The sequence below is a fragment of the Galleria mellonella genome, unplaced genomic scaffold, assembly GCF_026898425.1.
Source record: "Galleria mellonella isolate WM207_F2 unplaced genomic scaffold, CSIRO_AGI_GalMel_v1 utg36, whole genome shotgun sequence".
Taxonomy (NCBI): domain Eukaryota; kingdom Metazoa; phylum Arthropoda; class Insecta; order Lepidoptera; family Pyralidae; genus Galleria; species Galleria mellonella.
In genome coordinates this window covers 8,145,824-8,166,989 of record NW_026442086.1, presented here as the reverse complement: position 1 = coordinate 8,166,989, position 21,166 = coordinate 8,145,824, and the positions used below count along the sequence as shown (strand labels likewise).

General features: G+C 36.1%; 1 protein-coding gene and 1 non-coding gene across 9 annotated transcripts in view; one reads left to right on the top strand and one right to left on the bottom strand.

Annotated features, from left to right (window-relative positions):
- Positions 1–21,166, bottom strand: part of LOC113520740 (broad-complex core protein isoforms 1/2/3/4/5) — a 205,466-nt gene that overhangs the window by 8,262 nt on the left and 176,038 nt on the right. For 5 of the 8 annotated variants that reach the window (XM_052897486.1, XM_052897484.1, XM_052897487.1 and 2 more), the window contains 4 exons: positions 16,678–16,860; positions 13,432–13,896; positions 7,799–7,949; positions 7,613–7,660 (listed from right to left, as the gene is read on the bottom strand). In XM_052897486.1, coding sequence (XP_052753446.1) covers positions 7,613–7,660; positions 7,799–7,949; positions 13,432–13,896; positions 16,678–16,860 — 847 coding nt within the window. Of the gene's footprint in view, positions 1–583; positions 905–1,357; positions 5,342–5,452; positions 6,236–7,612; positions 7,661–7,798; positions 7,950–13,431; positions 13,897–16,677; positions 16,861–21,166 lie in introns of those variants that run through there. The other 3 variants (XR_008253117.1, XM_052897488.1, XM_052897489.1) reach the window with 3 other exon arrangements.
- Trnal-uaa (transfer RNA leucine (anticodon UAA)) lies at positions 18,910–18,993 on the top strand. Its single transcript has one exon. It is a non-coding gene; the product is annotated as a tRNA-Leu (tRNA).

Below are 21,166 nucleotides of genomic sequence, written 5' to 3'. Positions count from 1 at the left end.
ATCCATTTTCAAACATATTTTTATTCTGCACATATAATCAATCGACCGTATATGACCTGCGAGTAATCTGGGAAATTTTTGTTAGCTGGCAACACACACGAAACAGTTTATAAGACACAATTTTGAAAATCGGATGCATAGTCAAAGTTATTTTTATATGTACGTAGAATGTATGAGGTTAACAATAATAATTATAATTATTATAATACTAATAATATGCACTGTACACATTGACTAACTACACAGTAATCACGAGTTTTTATAATATTCAAAATCTTAGGAAATTCTTTCAACCACAATGACACAGAAACACGTGATAACAAAAATGATAGAAGCATGCTCCAAGCAACACAACAACGTCAAAACTGCGAAACCCGATGGGAGGTGGGGCCTTTGGCTTTGGGTCAATATAAAAACAAATAAAAACATAAAATGTCCAAAATCATAAATTCCAAAGAAACTGAATCAGTAAGAAAACTAAAAAGGACCTTAAACCCTATCTTAGACTAGTCAGTGAGAATATTATTGTTAATGAGTTAGCGTCATTTACCCTATGCTGTTCGTTGTATAAACAAGTTCTAACCTTTGTGAGTGATGCTAAGTACGGCGGTCGTGTGGAGATTGGTCTCATGGTTCTCTTTGCTAGATGAATACTGCCGCACGCCGCGCCAACTCCGTCCGAGTAGTCACTAAAAAAACCGGATATGTTCCGTCTCGCCCGGCCTCGACTTGTGGTAGGTGTATATATGCGTCATCAGGGAGTTCCTGGAGCAGTAGACGCGTTCGCATATCGTGCACCTGTACTCTTCCTGCCTCTCCGCGTGTTTGTCGGCGATATGTCGCTTCAGCGATGCCTTCGAACACAGAACCTTCCCGCATATTGAGCACGTGAATAACTTTTTACCTGTAAACAGATCGGAAAACAAAACAAATATGGGGTTGGTCCCCGTACGCGCTCAAATAAAACACGTCACCTAACTGGGAGTCTAGAATTTTCCAATGGCAACATTCAAAGGTTTTTACTGTTGCCTTTTCAAATTGAGAATTTCGAACTAAAAATAATAATAATAACAGTGAAATAAAGTGACTAAAATTATAAAAGAGTGAAATAATAATTAAAAAATAAAATTAAATAAATAAGAAATGATGGCGAAGCTACAGTAGCCGATGACAGTGTTATAACGAACATGCAGGAGGCGGGAAAGTATATATTCGGCATAAAATCAGAGACAATGCAAAGCTCACTCGGAGGTAAAAACGAAATTTGTGAATGTGTCAAGCTAAAGTGGTCTACAGAAGCTATATATTGTGCCAAACGGTGGATGCTCGCGCGGGGTGGTCAATAAAACTGACAATATTGTTTTTGTGTATTTGTTTTTATTAAAAACGCCATTATCATCAATATAAGGATTTATGAAGTTCGGTTTAACTATTACAATTACATTTTATGAGTAGTTACGTCAAGTATTCTTTAATAAAAGTAAGGAAGGAATAGAACTATTTATATAATATTAATAATTATGTGATGTTATTCGTTTTGATAACACTCCCTAACGGTAGTTGCAGTCCATTTAATTCTATTGCAGATGCCAAAGACTGTATTAGAAACTTTTTTTTTTTATATAACCAGAGAGTACTACTCTTATATTAGTAGGTAGGACATTTGCATCTGAAATGGAAGACAAAAAATTAAGATCCAAATATTTTGGCACGATAGCAAGTTAAATGTAATGGACTGCATTACACAGATGCCAATTGTCAACAAAAAAACTTAAGTATGGATAGTAGAATAATAATTAATTTAAGGTAAAAAAAAAAAAAATAAAATTTCAATACAACAACCAATAATTTAATTTAGATCCCTTATAAAATAAGTAAAAATGCCAACAAGTAAAAGAACACATTGAACAAGGTGGGCGTCCACTGAAGTGACGCATAGAAAAAAAAAAATCACCTTAACTCGATAGAAAGTAAAAACTTAAACAGGTCACAGAAACAGTCTTAAACTTGCTAAGAGACTATCTAATGTAGTTTTGACAGGGATGTGTTCTGCTCCTTAGAACACGGTGTAGTTCTCACCCATTAAAACCCAGAAGGACCTATGGCCCTTTGAGATCCCAAAATAACTTAGCACCTAACAGCATCAAATAAAGATCACGATCACATTAATTTTTTTCGAATAATAATACAAAGGAAGTTCACGCTTCGACACATCGCCCTTGCAGCGGTTTTATAAAATTGTTAATTTAGTAAATAATGTACATTTTTTATCTATAAAATATGCCTAATAGTGTACAATTCAAACGCGTACTTAGTCTAATCAGTCTATAGCGCTTATTAGATTTTGGCATTTTTTTTTTCTAAACCAGAGACAACGTCTTTTTTTTTTTAATTAAATAAATAAATTCACAAGTTCTCCATAGTGCTATGATAGAATAGCCAAATTATGACCGTACTGCCAACGCAGCACATCCCTGTAATCGTAAATTAAACATATAGAAGCTATTAACTATATGAATTCAGATAAACCTTACTCGCTAGTTAGTCAACTAATTTAATTCCCAAACCCAAATTAACAAGAAAAATCTATTACTAAAATTACTAGACAAAACAACAAACGTACGCCTCACGTCGAACATTGCAACATTTGCAAATAAAAACTTAACATTTCTCATACGGAATGTTGCGAAAGAAAATTTAAATATACCATTCGAATTTTGAGTTTTAATTTCTTCATCTTCTTTTTTTTTTTCTTTTCTTACAATTTCTCTAACAATGTTCCAATTTAGCACCAAAACACTAGTCTTCCAATTTAATAATAAAGCTTACTAAATAACTAAACAAATTGTAAATGGCTAAGCGTTTATGTATCTAGTAATAACAACACAATCTTATAACATATAGCATTAAATTTATTTTAGGAAGCCTCTCGTATGTTAGTTTAAAATATAAAGCACTGATCAATTACTAGGTAAGTGAGAACGTGTTTCCAACACTACTCTTAATTTTTAGAAGTTTTCGCAAAATATGTCTTTTTTTTTTCAATTAAAAAAAGAAAACCACAATAATCATGTAAAAGCAGGCACTAATAATTACTTAGAATGTAACTATTGTTTTACAATAAATTATGTATTACATTTACACTTAAGATTCCTTATTGCTATTATAAAAGAAATATAACAAATGATTTACGACACAGTAATTGTCGATAATGTGATGTATATTGAACTAGAATAATGTTTATAGGTACAACGAAACGTCGAGCTGTAGCAAGTTTGCGGGCGCCGCGACTTTCAACCTAATCGGGTATTGACTTAAAGCTCATTGTCAAAAAAACGACCGGCCACTGTTATTATGTTTTATACATTAGCGTCGACAAGTCGCGGTGTCCGTAACTACAGCGATTACTACTATTCATGGCAAGCAAAATATCAATAAAAGTCCAGTTGAAAATATTAAAATATTATAAGTTTTAAAACAAAATTCACACTGTTCAAATTTAGGAACATTTAACATTGAGAATTATTAAAATTTTATACTATTACCTATTTATGTATTTTATATAATAATAAATGTGTAATTACAAATTGTACAACGAAACAGCAACAAATGTAGTAAAGTATATATAGTACATAATTGCAATAAAGTACCTAGTAAGTTGTATATAAATAAAATTAAAAATGATAAGTCACCGAAGAGAATTTAACGAAACAATAATAATAATTAAAAGAACGAACACAAGATTTTAATAAGACTATATTTAAAAAAAAATGTAACTAAAATCTGACTAAACTAAAATATAATAATAATATAGCCATATCATTCGTTAAAAATGGCACCTTGCGATTCACTTTGCTAAATAATGCTGTTGTGTGCATTTATAGAAATATGGCGAAAGTCGTAGAAGGAGACAGAAGGAGTCGACAAAGTAATAAAATAAACTCCTATTGAATACGTCGACTTTAGAAAAAAAAAAGCAAAAGTAAAGAACTGTGTATGTGTGTATCGCTGTTGAATGTATGTATATCTTGAGCCAGAATTGGTATGCACCAACAATTGTGATAACACTGTAACCAAACCTTAAAACAATAGCATAAGGTTTAATTTCATATAAATTACAATCGTTGATGTAGTACCAACATTCAAACATTGCTATGTGGGGGGTATATATAAGTCCGGTTTATTATTTTTCATTTGCTGTGACAAGTGCTCTCTGCGGATAAATTTTCTTAGAACCAAATCCGAATAGTTTCCGTCTGTTGGTGCTATGTCCTGAACGATTCAGTCTTACATTCAATAAACAAAAACACCTAACTTATAAAAGAAAAAAAATTTTATAAAGCCTCATAAGCCAATTATATATTCGTGTATATAATTTTTTTTTTTAAATATTTTTAATATAGATTTTAATAATCTCGTATAAATATCTAAGAGTGAGATCATGCAGGTAAAAATACAGAGAATAAATAAAATTGCAAAACGCCGAAAAATGAACACAATGTTAAAACAATATGCCTCTTTTGTTACTTATTCGAACACTGTTCTTTTTTTTTTTTATAAATTTAAGCCTAAATATATAAATTTACAGCACCAAGATTTTTCATCTTTTCTCAAAATATTTCTTTTTTCTCTTCGCCTTATTGTCACACATTAACATAGTGTAAAAAGTCAAGGTTGTCACGTACCGCAGTATTGCACTATACGGGGCGCTCGCACGATCGTACATAACTTTTAGAGAAAATAATTATTTATAGCAACAACGATCAGGCCGCCCTCTCGTGTCAGTGGAATGTCAGTGAGTGAGCCACGAGTCTCGACGAGCGATGGACCCCATTGTCATGGTCGATACTGGTCAAGATTCTACAAGTTCAAAGTTCATAAATAGAAAATAAATATTTTATATAAATCTTAACATAGTAACATAAAATATATCAACGAATCCCGCTATTGAGATAAAAAAAATATTTAAAAGGTATAAAATAAAGGATATTAAATTAAAAAAATAGATGCGAGTCATCGAGACGGAACCCCGTTTAGACATTGAACTGATCTTTGAACTTGTAGAAGTCGATGTTGTGGTGGGGCATGTTGAGCTTAGTGTCGGGGCTGGTGGTGAGGTTCTGCGGCTGCGTCTGCTGCGGCAGGCCGCGCTGGCGGCGGTGGTAAATGCTCTTATGGTTGTTGAGCGAGTTGAGCGTACGGAACACCTTGTGGCAGAGGCTGCAGCGCGCCGAGTGCAGGGGCTGCAGGTGCTGCTGCTCCGTGTGCCGCTTGAGCGTGAGCCGCGTGGACAGCAGCTTGCCGCACACCTCGCATCGGTGCCCCGCGCCCAGTGGGCCCACTGCGCCACACATAACAACCAACATTAGCGCATTAGTCAACAACACAACCCTAAACCCCAGAGAAGTAGGGTACGCTCGTATCGTATCCAACACCACTGCGACCGCTCGCATCCAACAGGTCCCAAATAGAAGGAACCAATTGGCACAATTTGTACCACGACATTAGGGTGGCAAATTTTGAGAACCTGGGCTGTAGAGGCAATTTAACGTGCTCATAATTGACTAATGCGCTTGATTCGAACAGTTGGTGGTTATGCGTGTACCGATCATAGATGTCCCAATTGGTTCCAGATAGGCAAGGTGGGTCATGCGAGCGGAGCGCCGTCGGGCGACGAGAGCGTCGACGTCGTCGACGGGCTGCGCTCGCGACAAGCGTTAGTTACGTCCATTAGTTATAATATAGGTACATTATACATACATATATATATTATAAAGTTTGCGATGCGCATGCAAAGTACATGTATAACTATGCTATGTACAGAGTTAGGAACATATCGCGTTACAGTTTCGTTTTCAACTTAATAAAGATCTACGGGCAAGACTATGGCGTTTGGGTGGTTAGGATGGCAGCTCGGTTCCTTCGAATGGCAACGTGTTTTCATATGGCAACGTGTTTGTGGGAGGGCGCGGGGCGCGCGGCGGGCGTCAGTTGACGGGGTAGAAGGGCCCCTGGCCGGCCGAGGCGGACGGTTGCTGCTGCTTGCGGTGGTAAATGGACTTGTGGTTCCTTAGGCTGTTCAGGCTGGAGTACACCCGCCGGCATATGTTACACACTGGCTCCCGCGACGGTCGCATGTGAACGTTCTGAATATGCCGTTTGAGCCGCGTGAGGGAGGACAAGCTCTTGTTACACGGCTCGCATCTGTAATCTTCTTGGGGGGTGCGGGCGCCACCTGGTCACAACACAAGCAGTTAGCCCCATCGAAGCTTCCGAACGCAGTTTTAATGCACTCTCCATATCGTAGCCTCTCTTTGTATGTAAGCACCGCCACCCCCCTTTACATTTGATGATAGCCGTCCGTCGCGCCGTTTATTTAAAATGCCAAGCGGTATTAGTAACGCAAATAATTTTGTTCGACGCCTAATGACAGGCAGGTAGCTTAGTGAAGCTTACAATAATGGATGTGTGATGACTGTTGGTCTGTGTTTCGTAACAACCGGCACGACCGCGACGGCCACTTCTCGTGTGTCTTCAACAAAAGCGTTAAATTCTTCAATGGAATATCGATCGCATATTTAAACATAAACTGACACCACGTTACCATTACTAAAAATCCATTGTCCAATCTTGAATGTACCCAGTTATTATTTTATTTTACACGTTATTTCAATTCCCAAGACAATATAATATGATCGAGAGTAATTCGAGAGCGTATTTAGAAACATGAATGAATCATAAGATCAGCTATGTCACGTAAAGTAAATACAACTGGTCCGGATACCGTTCTAAGTTTACACCGACGAATGATTGAGTTTCTTGGAAACTAATTTTGAAAGGTCTTCTTTTGTATTTCATTATCTTATATCAATTGGAATGTTAATGTACTAAGTTCTTTAAATTTACAGCCAATTATTACAAAATTAGGTGCATTTTAATTACAATTTTTCTCATACTAAATGATTGGTATGGTCAAAAGAATAATAAAAAAAAAGATAAAGTTTGGAAATAAAAAAAAACTAAAGAATTGCATAAAGAATGTTGATAACAGAACCAATCTAATTGGAGAATTGGGATCGAGGGGTTTACCTAGCACACATTGTTCAAGTCACATCTAGAAACAAGCTAGCATATCTTCTTTGTTTAATAGGTATACATTAAACTATGGTTACAATACAGTAAACATGCATGCCACATTGCATTTTGGTTCAATGATCAACAAGATCACAGACGGGTCACATATTTGAAACTGAACAGCGAAACAGTTACAGGCGAACCTAATTTGCTACTCCATCGAACCAAAACACAAAAAAGCTGACATTAATTATTTAATACAGAACACAGAGCATAAAATGAAGACATATATAGAGGTTAAAAGGAGATATAGTTAGATACATATAATAAGATATATTATATTATGTCACGTGATAATTGCCTCATACATTTTGTAAAAATATAAAACCTAGTAATGATATATAAACCTAATAATGACAGAGCAGAGAGGAAGCGGTGATGGTGGCATACGACAGACAGTGCATTAAAAATATCGTTTATTTCAATATATGTAGTTAATGCATAAAATAAACTTGTTGCTAGACAAGCTAACACTCACCTTGAGACGTGCTCGCCATACCATCGGGCGCCAGTGGACTCTGCAGACCTGGAAATGTCATAACATTCCTTATGCATTCGTCTTCTATGCCTACAGGGTTCATGCTGAAGCCTACATTTCGTTATTTTTTTTTTTTGTAATTTATTAAACAACACACATCACAAATAGGATAATGAAGATATTCACCAGCCAATGAGGATTCAGTCAGTGCAGCCATGGTGAAGTTGTAGGATGGAAATTTGCTCTCTGGTGGGACGAACGGCGATGGTGGCAGCGGCGGTGGTGGTGTACGGTCGTCGGCCTCGGCCGAGCTGCCGCGAGATGGCGGGCCGCCTCCCTGAGACACAAGCGTATAAGCATTAAACACTAGCGATACGCTCCGGCTTCGCACATAGTAGTTCGCTCCGGATAGTTACATAGAAACATAAATTAGTATTTTATATTAAATCTAATTATAATGAAATTACTTATTTCTATGTTGGCAACATTTATTTATATAAACTTTACAGACCAATAAAATGTGGTATACACACATACATTCATTTTGGATGAAACTGTTACAATTGTTTTTTTTTCTTTTTTAATTTTATATTCTATATATATAAATATTGTGTGTAACTACACACAACACATTATAACAACGAAACTTCGTTGTTATAATTTTTAATATATTAATTTTTTTTAACCCCTGTGTGGGTGTTGTCTCATATTTCTGTTTAAAGTTTCTGAATAAAGTTTCTTTCTTTCTTTCTTTCTTTCTTTCTTTCTTTCTTTTTGGTATAAAAGGCGAAGTTAATTCTTTAGACATTCAACCTTTAAGATATTCAGATGTACTCGATTATTATTATTAGTAATTGTTATAAATAACATAAGTTTTGTTAAAAAATTGCATCGAACACAAAACTGTTTTGGTATGGTGCTGTCCCATTCGTGTTTCTGCCGTGAAACAGTTGTGTTTGCATGACTGTGTTTCGCTCTGAAGGGTGGGATATGGCAGTGAATTTATAGGGTACAGAGGAATAACACCTGAGTCCTAAGGAATGGTAACGCATGGGGGGTATTATAGGCGAGACAGTACACTCTGTTATGTCCATGGTACTGCTCATGTCTATAGGCGACGGTTACCACTTTCCATCAGGTGGGCCGTCAGCTTGTTTGCCATTCTAAGTTGTATAAAAACTCTAATGGATGAACTTATAATGGAAATAGGGTTAATCATGTGACACTGTTAATGTATTTAATCATGAAGGTACTTTCATGACACTAATTACGTGTCATTCGTAAATTAAATTAATTTCATAATATAAATTCGACTTTATAACACGTTGTTTTAAAGCCGAACATGCATTAAATAATTAAGATTGTATTTTACAGAAAAAAAATTGTAGCAAAGTTTGTTATTTTGAATTAGAAAATAAATTACTGAACTGCATTTGATAAAATTCCTATAAGACCAAACTGTAAGTACATATATCCGTTTAGATAAAGAGTTTTTCAAATCAGTTTACAATAGACGGAGTTATGAAGAAACAAACAAACAATAAAAAATACAATTAAATTGAGAATTTACTTCGTTTTGAAGTCGGTTGAAAATTAATTTAAATATATATATATATCAATAAGAAGAGCCTCATCAGCAATTCACTAAAATTATAAAAAAAAACGACCCCTCTAGAGACCTAGGTATATATTTTAATTCTGGCCAGCTATTGGGAACAAAAGTGCCCAAGTAATTGAAGTTGGTGTCTACGGCCAAAGCAATTCTGTGCTCATTTCTCTCAAATCAAATTAAAAATGTTGGTTATTAAGGAACTTCGGTGTCGTCAACTATTAAAGTTAGTATTCCAATCTAACTTTGTACGCGGCGCGGCGCATTTTTCTCTCTTTAGCGTTACCTTCACAAAATACAAATAGGGCACCGTCTTAATGCCAGTTCGGATATATAATTATAGAAAACAATTTTCTAGGGTCCCGTACCAGGGAAAGGGAAATCGAACCCCGACCTTTTTTTCTGAATGTAAATTTTTGAGTTATTAACTTTTTTATTTATTTATTTATTTAAGGAACACCAACAGCATATTGCATTATAACATATAGGTATAACAAACATTAAATATAATACAATATTAATGCACATGCCTATTATAGGTATTCACAGCATTCACTTTAACATAGTTATATAGTGCGAGAAAATTAAGTAAATAAAAATAAACATGCAACCTGAGTTGTGAGCAAAATCAGAAAATACGATTATGAGTGAATTGAATTAAAAAAAAATATTAAAAAAAATATATATTATGATAATTAGAGTTAATTTTCATAAGACTTGTTCATCATCTTCCTACCTTTATCCCAATCATTTGGGGTCGGCGTAATATGATTTTATCCATATTACAAAAAGATTTGGTTTTTAGTTTTACGACCGGCCACCTGCCTGACGTCAACCCTCTTTGGGAACCTTCTTTCATAAGACTTGTTATTAATAGAAAAATTTACAATTCTGAAATCTGGATATTTTGTTTAGATTATTAAATTTAAAATTGAATAATTTTTTCAGGGACAAGGTCCTATATCAGCATGATTATTATACCAGCCTTTAACTGTCCACTGCTGAACATAAGCCTCCTTATTGGGGGGTTTTGCCAGTAGTTGCCACGCTTGGCAGGCGGATTGGCAACCGCAGTTAGACTTTAGAGATGTTTTAAGAGGAGCCTAGCATTCGCCCTCTCTTAGTCGCCTCTTTCAACACCCACGGGAAAGGAAGGATTGGCCTATTCTACGCCTGGACCACACGGCCAATCCTATATATCTGGGGGGGAAAGGATTGTTAGTAATGGGGACTAATGGCCCCATTACTAGCTAAGCCCTGTCAGGTCGACTTCCACGCGGTCCCCACTGGAAACCATTGTGACTAATACTTGTTGCATTCGTCATGATGGGCCAACAAACCTGCTTTCATTCTTATCTATCATCCTTCACTGGTGCCCCGCCGGTGTATACCGTTAGCGCGGGCAGGGTTACCATTCCATTATCATCCATTAAAGAATCCTATACATCCTATATATACAGGTTCTATATATTAAGAATTTATTATTATTATTTTAAAAAAAATGTCCTTGTGACCAAGATATGTTTACCGATAGGGATAAAAAAGCCTATTTCCTTCGCCACCCCATATAGTACGTACATTCTAAATTTTATAGTAATTGATTGGGCTCCATATAATATGGTTCAACACAATAATGGCTGACTGACCCGTCATACTCGTGAACGGGTGCTTCTAGTAGGGACTGGTCTGTTCAAGAATACTGTGATTGCTTGTAACTTGGTAGCTTTTTATTTGCTTTTTTTTCATCAATACAAAGTTTGTGATAGTCATTTTATTCTTTCATATTTTTCGTTTAAAAATTAACTTTTATTAAAAAAAAAGCAACAGCTGTGTTTCATCTGCGTTCTTCTCAGCTGAAATATAATGAAGCTGCGTACCGAACTGGATGGTACATTCATAAAAAAAAAATGATTCTAAAGTTTACTTAAAAAAAATGTGTGATTGAAAAATTTCTTGTCGCCATTTTGGTCTCTATTTAATCGTACCTAGACTAAGCTGGCGGGAATTCTAATCAATTCGACAGATCGTTTACTAAAATTAAAACTACAATACTAAAACGGCACTAACGGCGGGGTCGCTTTATCGCTCGATTATTCGTCACACGAACTCGAGTGTCAATCTGTATGTCAGACATTTGATCCGCGCCGAGTTCCGGGTATGAATTCTAGCTCGCTAGACGTCTAATACTTGGTAAAACTTAATGTCATTCCATGTTTATTTATAAGATTTAATTTTAAATCTGTTTGTTTGTAATGACTATAAATTATATACTATATAACTAAAATATACTATATAAAAAAAGGAAGAGGAAGAACTAGGAATGGGACAGATAAAGGAAACACTAGGCGTCATGTCGTATAGGGAGATAAAGGATATGGCCTGGGATAGAGCTGGCTGGAGGAAGATGCACGAATTAGTTGCATCGACAAGAGGAAACTCTTAAATGAAAAGAAAAAAGAAGAAGAAGATAACTAAAATATACAGTAACAACAATAAGTTAAGAACAAAGTTAGCAAAGGCGAACTTATTTCTAAAAGAGATTTCTTCCGGTCAACCTAACACAGTGGCACAGGAAGCAGTGAGTGGGCAGTAGTAGTGCTAAACAGAAATTAAAATAAATATTTACATAAATAATAAATCACACATACATATATATATGTAAATTATGTATGTATTTATGTATTCCATGCCATTTTGAGTCGTTTTAAAAAATCCTATCTCCTAAATCTGGTATATACGTCTAGCAGTTCCTTCAAGAAAAAAAAAAATAATTCTATCTTTCCAATTTTATTTAAATATAATTTATTAGAAGACTGTCATTATGTATTAATATTGTATCTTTCAAATATATATATATATATATATATATATATATACACATACAGGGTTAATGTTAAGTTTCAATCTAGTGGACTTGTTCTTTTCGTGATCATTATTCCAAGTTTCTAGTATTCCAAGAATCATCATCAGCATCGTATTAGTTGTTGCACTGTCCACTGCTGAAAACAGGCTTCTCCCATAAAGTTCCGACAGTAGTTGCCACGCTTAGCAAGCAGGTTGACAACCGCAGTTAGGCTTTGGTGATGTTAGGTTTTAAGTGGGATGTTGCTACCCATCTTTCGACCTTAAGTTCCCTTAGTCGCCTCTTAATACACCCACGGGAAAGGAAGATGTGGCATTTTCTATGCTGGGACCACGCAGCTATGTATGTATAGTAATATTATAGTTAAAAATTAATCTTTAAGATCTTCGTGCCCCCCCCCCCCCCCCCCCCCCCCCCGATGAACGATAAAAAAAGTTTGTATTTATGAAAACAAGCTTATCCGTGTGGTTCCGGCATAGAATGGGCCACCCCTTCCTTTTCCGTGGGTGTCGTAAGAGGCGACTAAGGGAGGGTGAGGGATGGGCAGCAGCGTCCCTCTTAAAACATCTCTAAAGCCTAACTGCGGTTGCCAATCCGCCTGCCAAGAATGGCAACTACTGGCAAAACCGCCCAAGAAGGAGTCTTATGTTTAGCAGTGGACAGTTAAAGCCTGATATGTATGAATGAATAGCTTATCATTAGGCGAATCGTATGCTTGATTGCTACCACCGTTACAAAAAGAACATTTAAGCATAAAAGTCGAATACCTATGTTTGTATAGTTTGATTTCTTTGTAGCACGATTCAAGTAAGGAAATAATGTCATAGTTTCTATTTTACGGCCAATATAAAGAGTAATTTAAGTAAAACTTCGCTTCTGAAACGCTTTTCCTTTATGAAATAGTTACAAAGGGAGGCCTGCGGTTACGGTTTATGGAATACTTTAAACTTGCAAATAAATCAATTTGTTATATTATTATTGTTATACAATTAAGTCGCAGTTTTAAAAGACTTTGTACAAACGTCGATTGCTTGGGTTTCTTCTGTCCCATTCGTGTTTCAACCGTGAAGCAGTTGTGTTTGTATAGCTATGTTTCGGTTTGAAGGGTGGGATATGGCGTGAATTTACTGGGTACAGAGGGATAACACCTGAGTCCTCAGGAAAAGCAACGCATGGGGGGTATCATGCGTGAAACAGTATATTCTGTTATGTCCATGGTACTGCTCATGTCTATAGGCGACGGGTACCACTTTCCATCAGGTGGGCCGTCAGCTTGTTTGCCATTCTAAGTAGCGTAAAAAAGTAATTTCACGTACATGGAAAAATAAGTAAAACTTATCAACTTACAAGTGCTCTGTGATGGGTGTGTGGCGGCGTATCGTCCGTGCTTCGGTCGATGTCAGCATTCGGCACGCATATCATGTCCAGTGGTTCGTTCTTCACCTCGTCCATTAGCCGCGGTGATGGTGATGAGCTGCTATTCGATATCCCATTGCCGTTGTTCCCCGGCTCCACGTGGCTCCTCGTGTTGTTCACCAACGAGTGATTTTTTGTTGAGAAATCGTGCACTTGGTTCTCGGTATTGTTGTTGTCGTGGCGGGGGCGCTTGATGACGTCGGGGGAGTTGTCCGCTGAGCGGCTGATGCGCCGCGGCGGCAGGGGCAGCCGGCGGGAGAACGGGCCGCCGTGGGAGAGAGCCTCCTCGAGTTTCTCGGAGTAAGTTGGCGTGTGTGCGGTGTGGGGTATGTGCGCGGGGTGGGGCGGTGTGTGCGGGGAGGGCGCTGTTGTTGCACGCAGCGTCTGCAGCAGTGGCTGTGGACAAAATTGCTTTGATATAGTTCCTGGATATATAATCCTGTTCTGTAATGTATAATTATATGAATATATCAAGTATTGCTTTATTTTTCCTCTATTCAATAATACACCGCCTTTGGGAGGAAAGGGACTGTTAGTAATGGAGACTGAGAATCCCATTGCTAGCAATATACCCAACCAGGTCGACCTCCTCGCGGTTCTTCCTGGAAACTATCATGGTTAATTCCTGATAAATTCATCATGATGGGCTAACTGGCCTGTTTTCATTCTCATCGATCACCCTTCACTGGTGCTCCGCCAGCGTATCCTGTTAGCACAGGCGAAGTTACCATACCATTTTTACCCATCAAAATAAAATGGTTGACTGGTAGAGAACACCGTGAGGTGTTAAGTCCGCCATATCTACATAGAATTATGTTGTACATTAAAGTTTAAATAAATAAATAAACATAATGTATATATGTTCATAATTGTAATGCCTATAGGAGAAGTCAAAGGGATTACTCGACCATTATCATTATTGACAACTTGTTTTGAGACTTTATTTTATTCTGAATACGTAATAAACGAATACAAAAACTATTTTATATACCGATATATAATAATAATTTATCATATGATAATCCAATTGTCCGCATGTGTAGAATGTATAATCTTTCCACTATTTATTTATTTATTTATAGGAACAACACAGGGACGTAGCTAGACCCACGTTTAAGGTAGGGCATAAGAACTTTTTGGTGGGGCAGAAGCTATAATTAAGTGACTACGAAAAAGCGAATCTGTCTAATTTTCTTGGAGCCTTTCATTTTAATGTAGGGCACAGCCCCTTAATGCTCCCTCTCCCCCCTGCTACGGCCATGGATCCCGAACCTAGAGACTCTTATAGTAGAGTATTGCCCTTCAATGCCCTTCCTCCTTAACTACGGCCATGGATCCCATAAGATATATAAAATATACATAGAGGGCTATAGATTTACATTTGTTAATTGTTTATTGGCACTATGTGGCCCAAATTATATGAAATATACTAAAATTATAATATTTTTTATTTAAATCTATTAGAAAAGTAGTCTTTATTGCTTTTTAGAATAAAAACTTCAATGTAATATCAAATTGGAATTTTTATTTTACAGGCACACTTAGAGAAATTGCATCACAGAGTCGATCCCTATATATATATATATACATATTTCTACCTATTACCCGTCTCTAAGATTTAATAACTTATTAGTCTTTGACATATAATACGTATCACTATCCAATATGATGCCTACGGCCACTTTCTATCATCGTACGGCTCGCCATCGACAGGGAGTTGACCCTCATATCCTACAGCCTAATGGTCGCGTACATCGCGGTTTCAGAGATGCTTTCTCCCACGAACACTCAGGTTACAGAATGAGCTCCCTGCCGAGGTTTTCCCAAAAGACTACAGCGTGGGTTTCTTCAAAAGGGGGGTAAAGAGGTTTCTTCAGGGTCAGCAACGCGCGCGTAATACCTCTGGTATTGCAGGCGTTCATAGGCTACGGTAACCGCTTGCCATCAGGTGGGCCGTATGCTTGTTTGCCACCTTAGTGGTATAAAAAAAAATAACACGTTCGAAATAAAAACACCTAGAGTGCGATGCTTTTAGAACAATTACCGAGACATTTTGCATTATAGGTATATAAATATAACGTGTGGGTAATTTCGCCTAACTGTATTACATATCTGTTTTACGTAATCAGCACATTAGTGATAAATATCTATGTAATAGGTAGAGATTATAGTATTATTTATACCTAATTGATTTATAAATAGTGTGATTTGATATTCGTTTAATTTTCGTCACCATCATGACTTATCGTCAATGTATTATGAATAGTATAATTATTTATTAATTATAACAAATATGGAATACTTAAAAAAACATGTTAACTCCTATTTTTGTTGCTCTGTGTACAGCGCCTTGTATCTATATTGTTGCTACTTGTGAAAACCTATTAGTGGCTTATTTTGTGATCCTAAACTGTATTTTTTTGTTCTAGTGTAGCCCTGGTTTTCCTATGAATAAATAAATAAATATATTATTAGGGTTTCTTCAGGGTCGGCAACGCGCACGTGACAACCCTAGCATTGCAGGCGTCCATAGACTAGTCACCGCTTACAATCAGACGGGCTATATGCTTGTTTGCCACCTTTGTGGTATAAAAAAATATCTTTATATATTTTTTGTTTTATAATGAATTAATTAGAATAATAAAATAATGAGTAATAACTAGTCAAGTAATTTTTAATTTAAATACACGAGTAGAGCTGATATATAATGTATGATTACATCATCATCATCATCACCGTATCGGCCATTATCTGTCCACTGTCGAATATAGGTCTCTCCCATAGACTGCTAAAAGGCAAGACACGATTCCATGCTTATTGGTAAAGGTAAAAAGTATTGGGGGTATCATGGGCAAAACAGTATACTCTGTTATGTCCATGGTACTGCTCATGTCTATAGGCGACGGTTACCACTTTCCATCAGGTGGGCCGTCAATGTTTTTATTGCATGGGAATCGAACCGGGGTTAATTTTAACTTTCGCGTTATTTAAACATATTTTAAATATACAATCGGGACTTAACGCATTGGAAAAACTTTACAGGTAAATAGTACTAACATACTTGCTTTTTTATTGCCGACATTTCGCCGGGGATTGCACCATGTTGACCTATCTTGATCCGTTTGTGTACTTAGAATACATTGGAAAATGTGTTAAAGAAGTATATACACCACTTACCCCTTGGACATCCTCGTTCTGTGTGAGCCCGGAGACCCGGAGGACCTCGGCAGTCTTGAGGAAGGAGGAGAGACTTCGCTGGTGCACGTTCACCTCGCCGTGGTATATGAACTCGACCAGCGCGTGCAGGTCTGTGAACGCCACGTCCTGCAGCACGATCACTGGGTGCTTGCACGGTGTCGACTGTACAGACATTAGGTTATTGTTAGTTTTTTTTTTTTAATTTACGACAGCTAGGTGCTTGCACGGTGTCGACTGTACAGACATTAGGTTATTGTTAGTTTTTTTTTTTAATTTACGACAGCTAGGTGCTTGCACGGTGTCGACTGTACAGACATTAGGTTATTGTTAGTTTTTTTTTTAATTTACGACAGCTAATAAGTTATGTATGTAGGGTTCACGTAATTTTAAATTATTATATAAACTCTCTGTTATTGTAACTATATATCTTTTACGTTTTACCAAAGGGGTTGTACAAAGTCACAAAAGTCGATTGCTTGGGTACCTCTGTCCCATTCGTGTTTCTATCGTGAAGCAGTTGTGTTTGCATGGCTGTGTTTCGGTTTGAAGGGTGGGATATGACGTGAATTTACTGGGTACAGAGGAATAACACCCGAGTCCTCAGGAATGGCAACGCATGGGGGGTATCATGGGCGAGACAGTATACTCTGTTATGTCCATGGTACTGCTCATGTCTATAGGCGACGGTTACCACTTTCCATCAAGTGGGCCGTCAGCTTGTTTGCCATTCTAAGTTGCATAAAAAAAAAGTAATTTCAGCTTTTAACTATCCGCTAGAAACGGATTTGGTACATGGTAGTTGTTGTGTCAGCTGTCCACTGCTGGACATAGCCTCTCTCATGAGGGTTTTGTTAGTAGTTGCCACGTTTGGCAGGCGGGTTGGCAATCGCGGTTTGGCTTTTGGTGACGTTTTAATAGGGACCACAAGCTCCCTTAATCGTCGATTACGAAACCCACGGAGAAAGAAGAAAGAATTCTATGTCAGCACCTCTAAAGCTATCTTATATATCAATTATTAATTATGACTGTATGTTTATATATTAAATAAATAAAAAAAAATGCATAAAATTGCATATAATTTTTATTCATTCACTCGATGTTTCAACATTTGTTTTTATAGTTTCACGTTTTTAGATTTTTACAGCATTCCGTTGCAGTTTTAAATATGATATCATAGTATTTTTTATCCAAAAATATGACAATGAATTTGTATCGGCGATTTTTGTATTTATATTTAAATTTATAGATTTGAGAATAAAAATATAAAAAGCTTAAATTTATTAATTTATTTATTTATTATTATTTCTCACCACAAACAATTAAGGACTTATTATCTATATGTTGCACAACATTTTAACAATATTATTTGTGGGTGGTGCCTGTACTAAGTGTCAAACCTGTATTACAAATCACCAGGACCCTTACTTCGAACAGTACAAATTATACAGATGAAAACCTTCACAAAAAAGGTGATGGTGAGTTTATAAAAAAAAAATTCAGATACAGCGCGTATACAAAATAAATAGCTTTCGATATTTATAACTTTAAAAGAAAAACAAATTATATTGCTAGGGTAAATAAGAATGCATTAAAATATAAGTAAAAAAGTGTAAATACTTAATGCAATCGAACGTTCAATAAAAATATTCAATTCAAAGGTGACGTAGATGGCAGCACGGGCGGCTGGACGTGTAGCGCGCGACATTGGATTAATAAATCAAAACATGAAAAGTTGAAATAATTAATTCAATAGTATTTTATGCGATATCTTCGAAATTATCTTTACTATCTTTTATTAATATTATAAATGTGAAAGTAAGTTGTTTTTTTTGTTACTTTTTTTTATACCACCAATGTGACAAACAAGCATGTAACCCGTCTGATAGTAATGTGTCACTGTAGCATTGGATATTTGTTATTGGGCCAATATACGTATAGATATTGCAACTACAATAAATAGATATTACTATATATTGCCCATCCTTAGTGTGAAAAAATAGAAAATATTCGAACCAATGTTCTTATGAATACAAATGTTGGTACTGTACGAGGATCGAACCCGGAACCATAAGAAAATGAGGCGGCGCGTGTTGAACCGTTACATTATCAAGGTCGTTGAAAACGTATTTACATTTTATTATTTATCAATAAGTATTAACTATTGTATTATACGCGGCAAACGTGATACGTAATTTCGCTCGTCACTATCAAGTCAGGTTGGCCGAGTGGTCTAAGGCGCCAGATTTAAGCTCTGGTTCCCGAGAGGGAGCGTGGGTTCGAACCCCACACCTGACAGACTTTTTTCGTCTTTTTTGTTATTTTTAAATGTTTTTCTTTGACTTTATCTTCTTTTAGTTTTTTTTTAAATATTTTTTTAATAGATGTAATTTTTTTTCTTACATATTTTTAATCTGTATAAAGTGCTTGAAATACTATACTATTAATAACTGGTGAAAATAAGTTATTTACATAAATAATTAATATATAATTTTAATTTCATTAATTTTTTTGTTTACATAGAATCGTATATGGTTTTTGCATTCCTATGAATAAGTACCTATATTTATGAGAAATAATTACTTACGTCATAAAATAAATATGTACCTACTCATATTGTGTATACTAAACTTTATTGAGGCTTTACATCATATCTATTTTAATATATTATTATTAACGTTCAAATAGTATAAAACATAGTCGCCGTCTGCTTTTACGCTTGCCTTTAAACCACGCCATGACTTTTACGAGATTTACTGTCATTTTAATATTATTGTACTAAAGTTTTGTACATACAAAGCATTCCTAACAAAAGTCGTTTGCTTGGGTACCTCTGTCTTATTCGGGTTTCAACCGTAAAGCAGTTGTGTTTGCATGGCTGTGTTTCGGTTTGAAAGGTGCGATATGACAGTAAATTTACAGGGTACAGAGGAATAACACCTGAGTCCTCAGGAATGGCAACGTATGGGAGGTATCATGGGCGAAACAGTATACTCTGTTATGTCCACGGTACTGCTCATGTCTATAGGCGAAGATTACCACTTTCCATCAGGTGAGCCGTCAGCTTGTTTGCCATTCTAAGTTGTATAAAAAAAAATAGATACAGTTTGATTGATAAGCGATATGAAGTGGCAATAGGTTGGTTGCATAGTTTAAAGTAACGACAGCGGGGAAGAAATGTTCTTGAGTGGCGACCCCGAACGATAGAGCGACGATCCCAAATGGATGAATGAATGCAGATGGCATGAGACCGTTTCTGTTACTGTCTTTTGGGAGGTTCCTAATTAGCTGTGAATAGTTGACGGCTGATATGATGGAAGAGATCGCTCTTAGCGATGACGTCGCCCATTGTTTTCTCATTGTGATTATTTCTTGTAATTGTTTATATTTATAATAAGTTCACTATTGTAATCTTTTGGAGGAAACAATAAAGAGTATCTATCTATCTATCTATGACTTTTAGTAATATGACAAAGGTCATAGTTGGTTTGTTTGTTTTTTTTTTTATATACACAGAAAGGATTCGTGTTTTTTTTTATTTAGTACTACTGAAACGCCCCGAATTCGCACGGGTAGATGAAAAATAATATATATAGCCCATGTCACGCCCTCATTTTGTATATATATATATATATGTGTAATAATTTCCAAAATCGATTCAGCTGTTTATGAGTTTATCCATTACAGATGGAGTTTTTTCCAAGAGACTACAATATAGGGTTTTTCAAAAAAAGGGGTAAAGAGGTGCCTTCAGGGTCGGCAACGCGCGTATAATGCCCTATGTGTTGCAGGCGATCATAGACAGTAACCGCTTACCGTCAGGTGGGTCGTATGCTTGTTTGCCATCTCGGTGGTATAAAAAAATAATATATAAACAAAAGAATTACATCTTTCCCCAATTAGTCCTTTATACTGTGATACCTGTATAGATAGGACCAATACGAGAGTTAAACCCTTTCAAAATTAGTATAGGATAGGTGAACACGTTGTCGAGTAATTAAAGGATATAAAAAAAAAAAATGAATTCTTTTAGTTTTTTAAGTGGATTATTTAAAATGAAATAAGAACATATAATATTATTTTCCCGCCAAAATTGTTTACAACAAAATAACTTGAGATTAATATGGGTTTATGGACGGGGAAAATTAATTATAATCATTTAAAATAAAATAATACCAGAGGGAGACTCTACAGAAGTCGTGCTTGGGTACCTCTGTCCCATTCGTGTATCGGTCGTGAAACATTTGTGTTTGTATGACTATGTTACGGTTTGAAGGGTGGGCATATGGCATAACACCTTAATCCTCAGGAATGGCAACGCATGAAGTATATCGTGGACGACACAGTATATTATAATACTGTTTATGTCTATAGACGACGGTTACCACTTTACATCTGATGGGCCGTCAGCTTGTTTGACATTTTAAGATGCATATTTTTTTCCATTTTATGTACATTATTTCATGCCAGA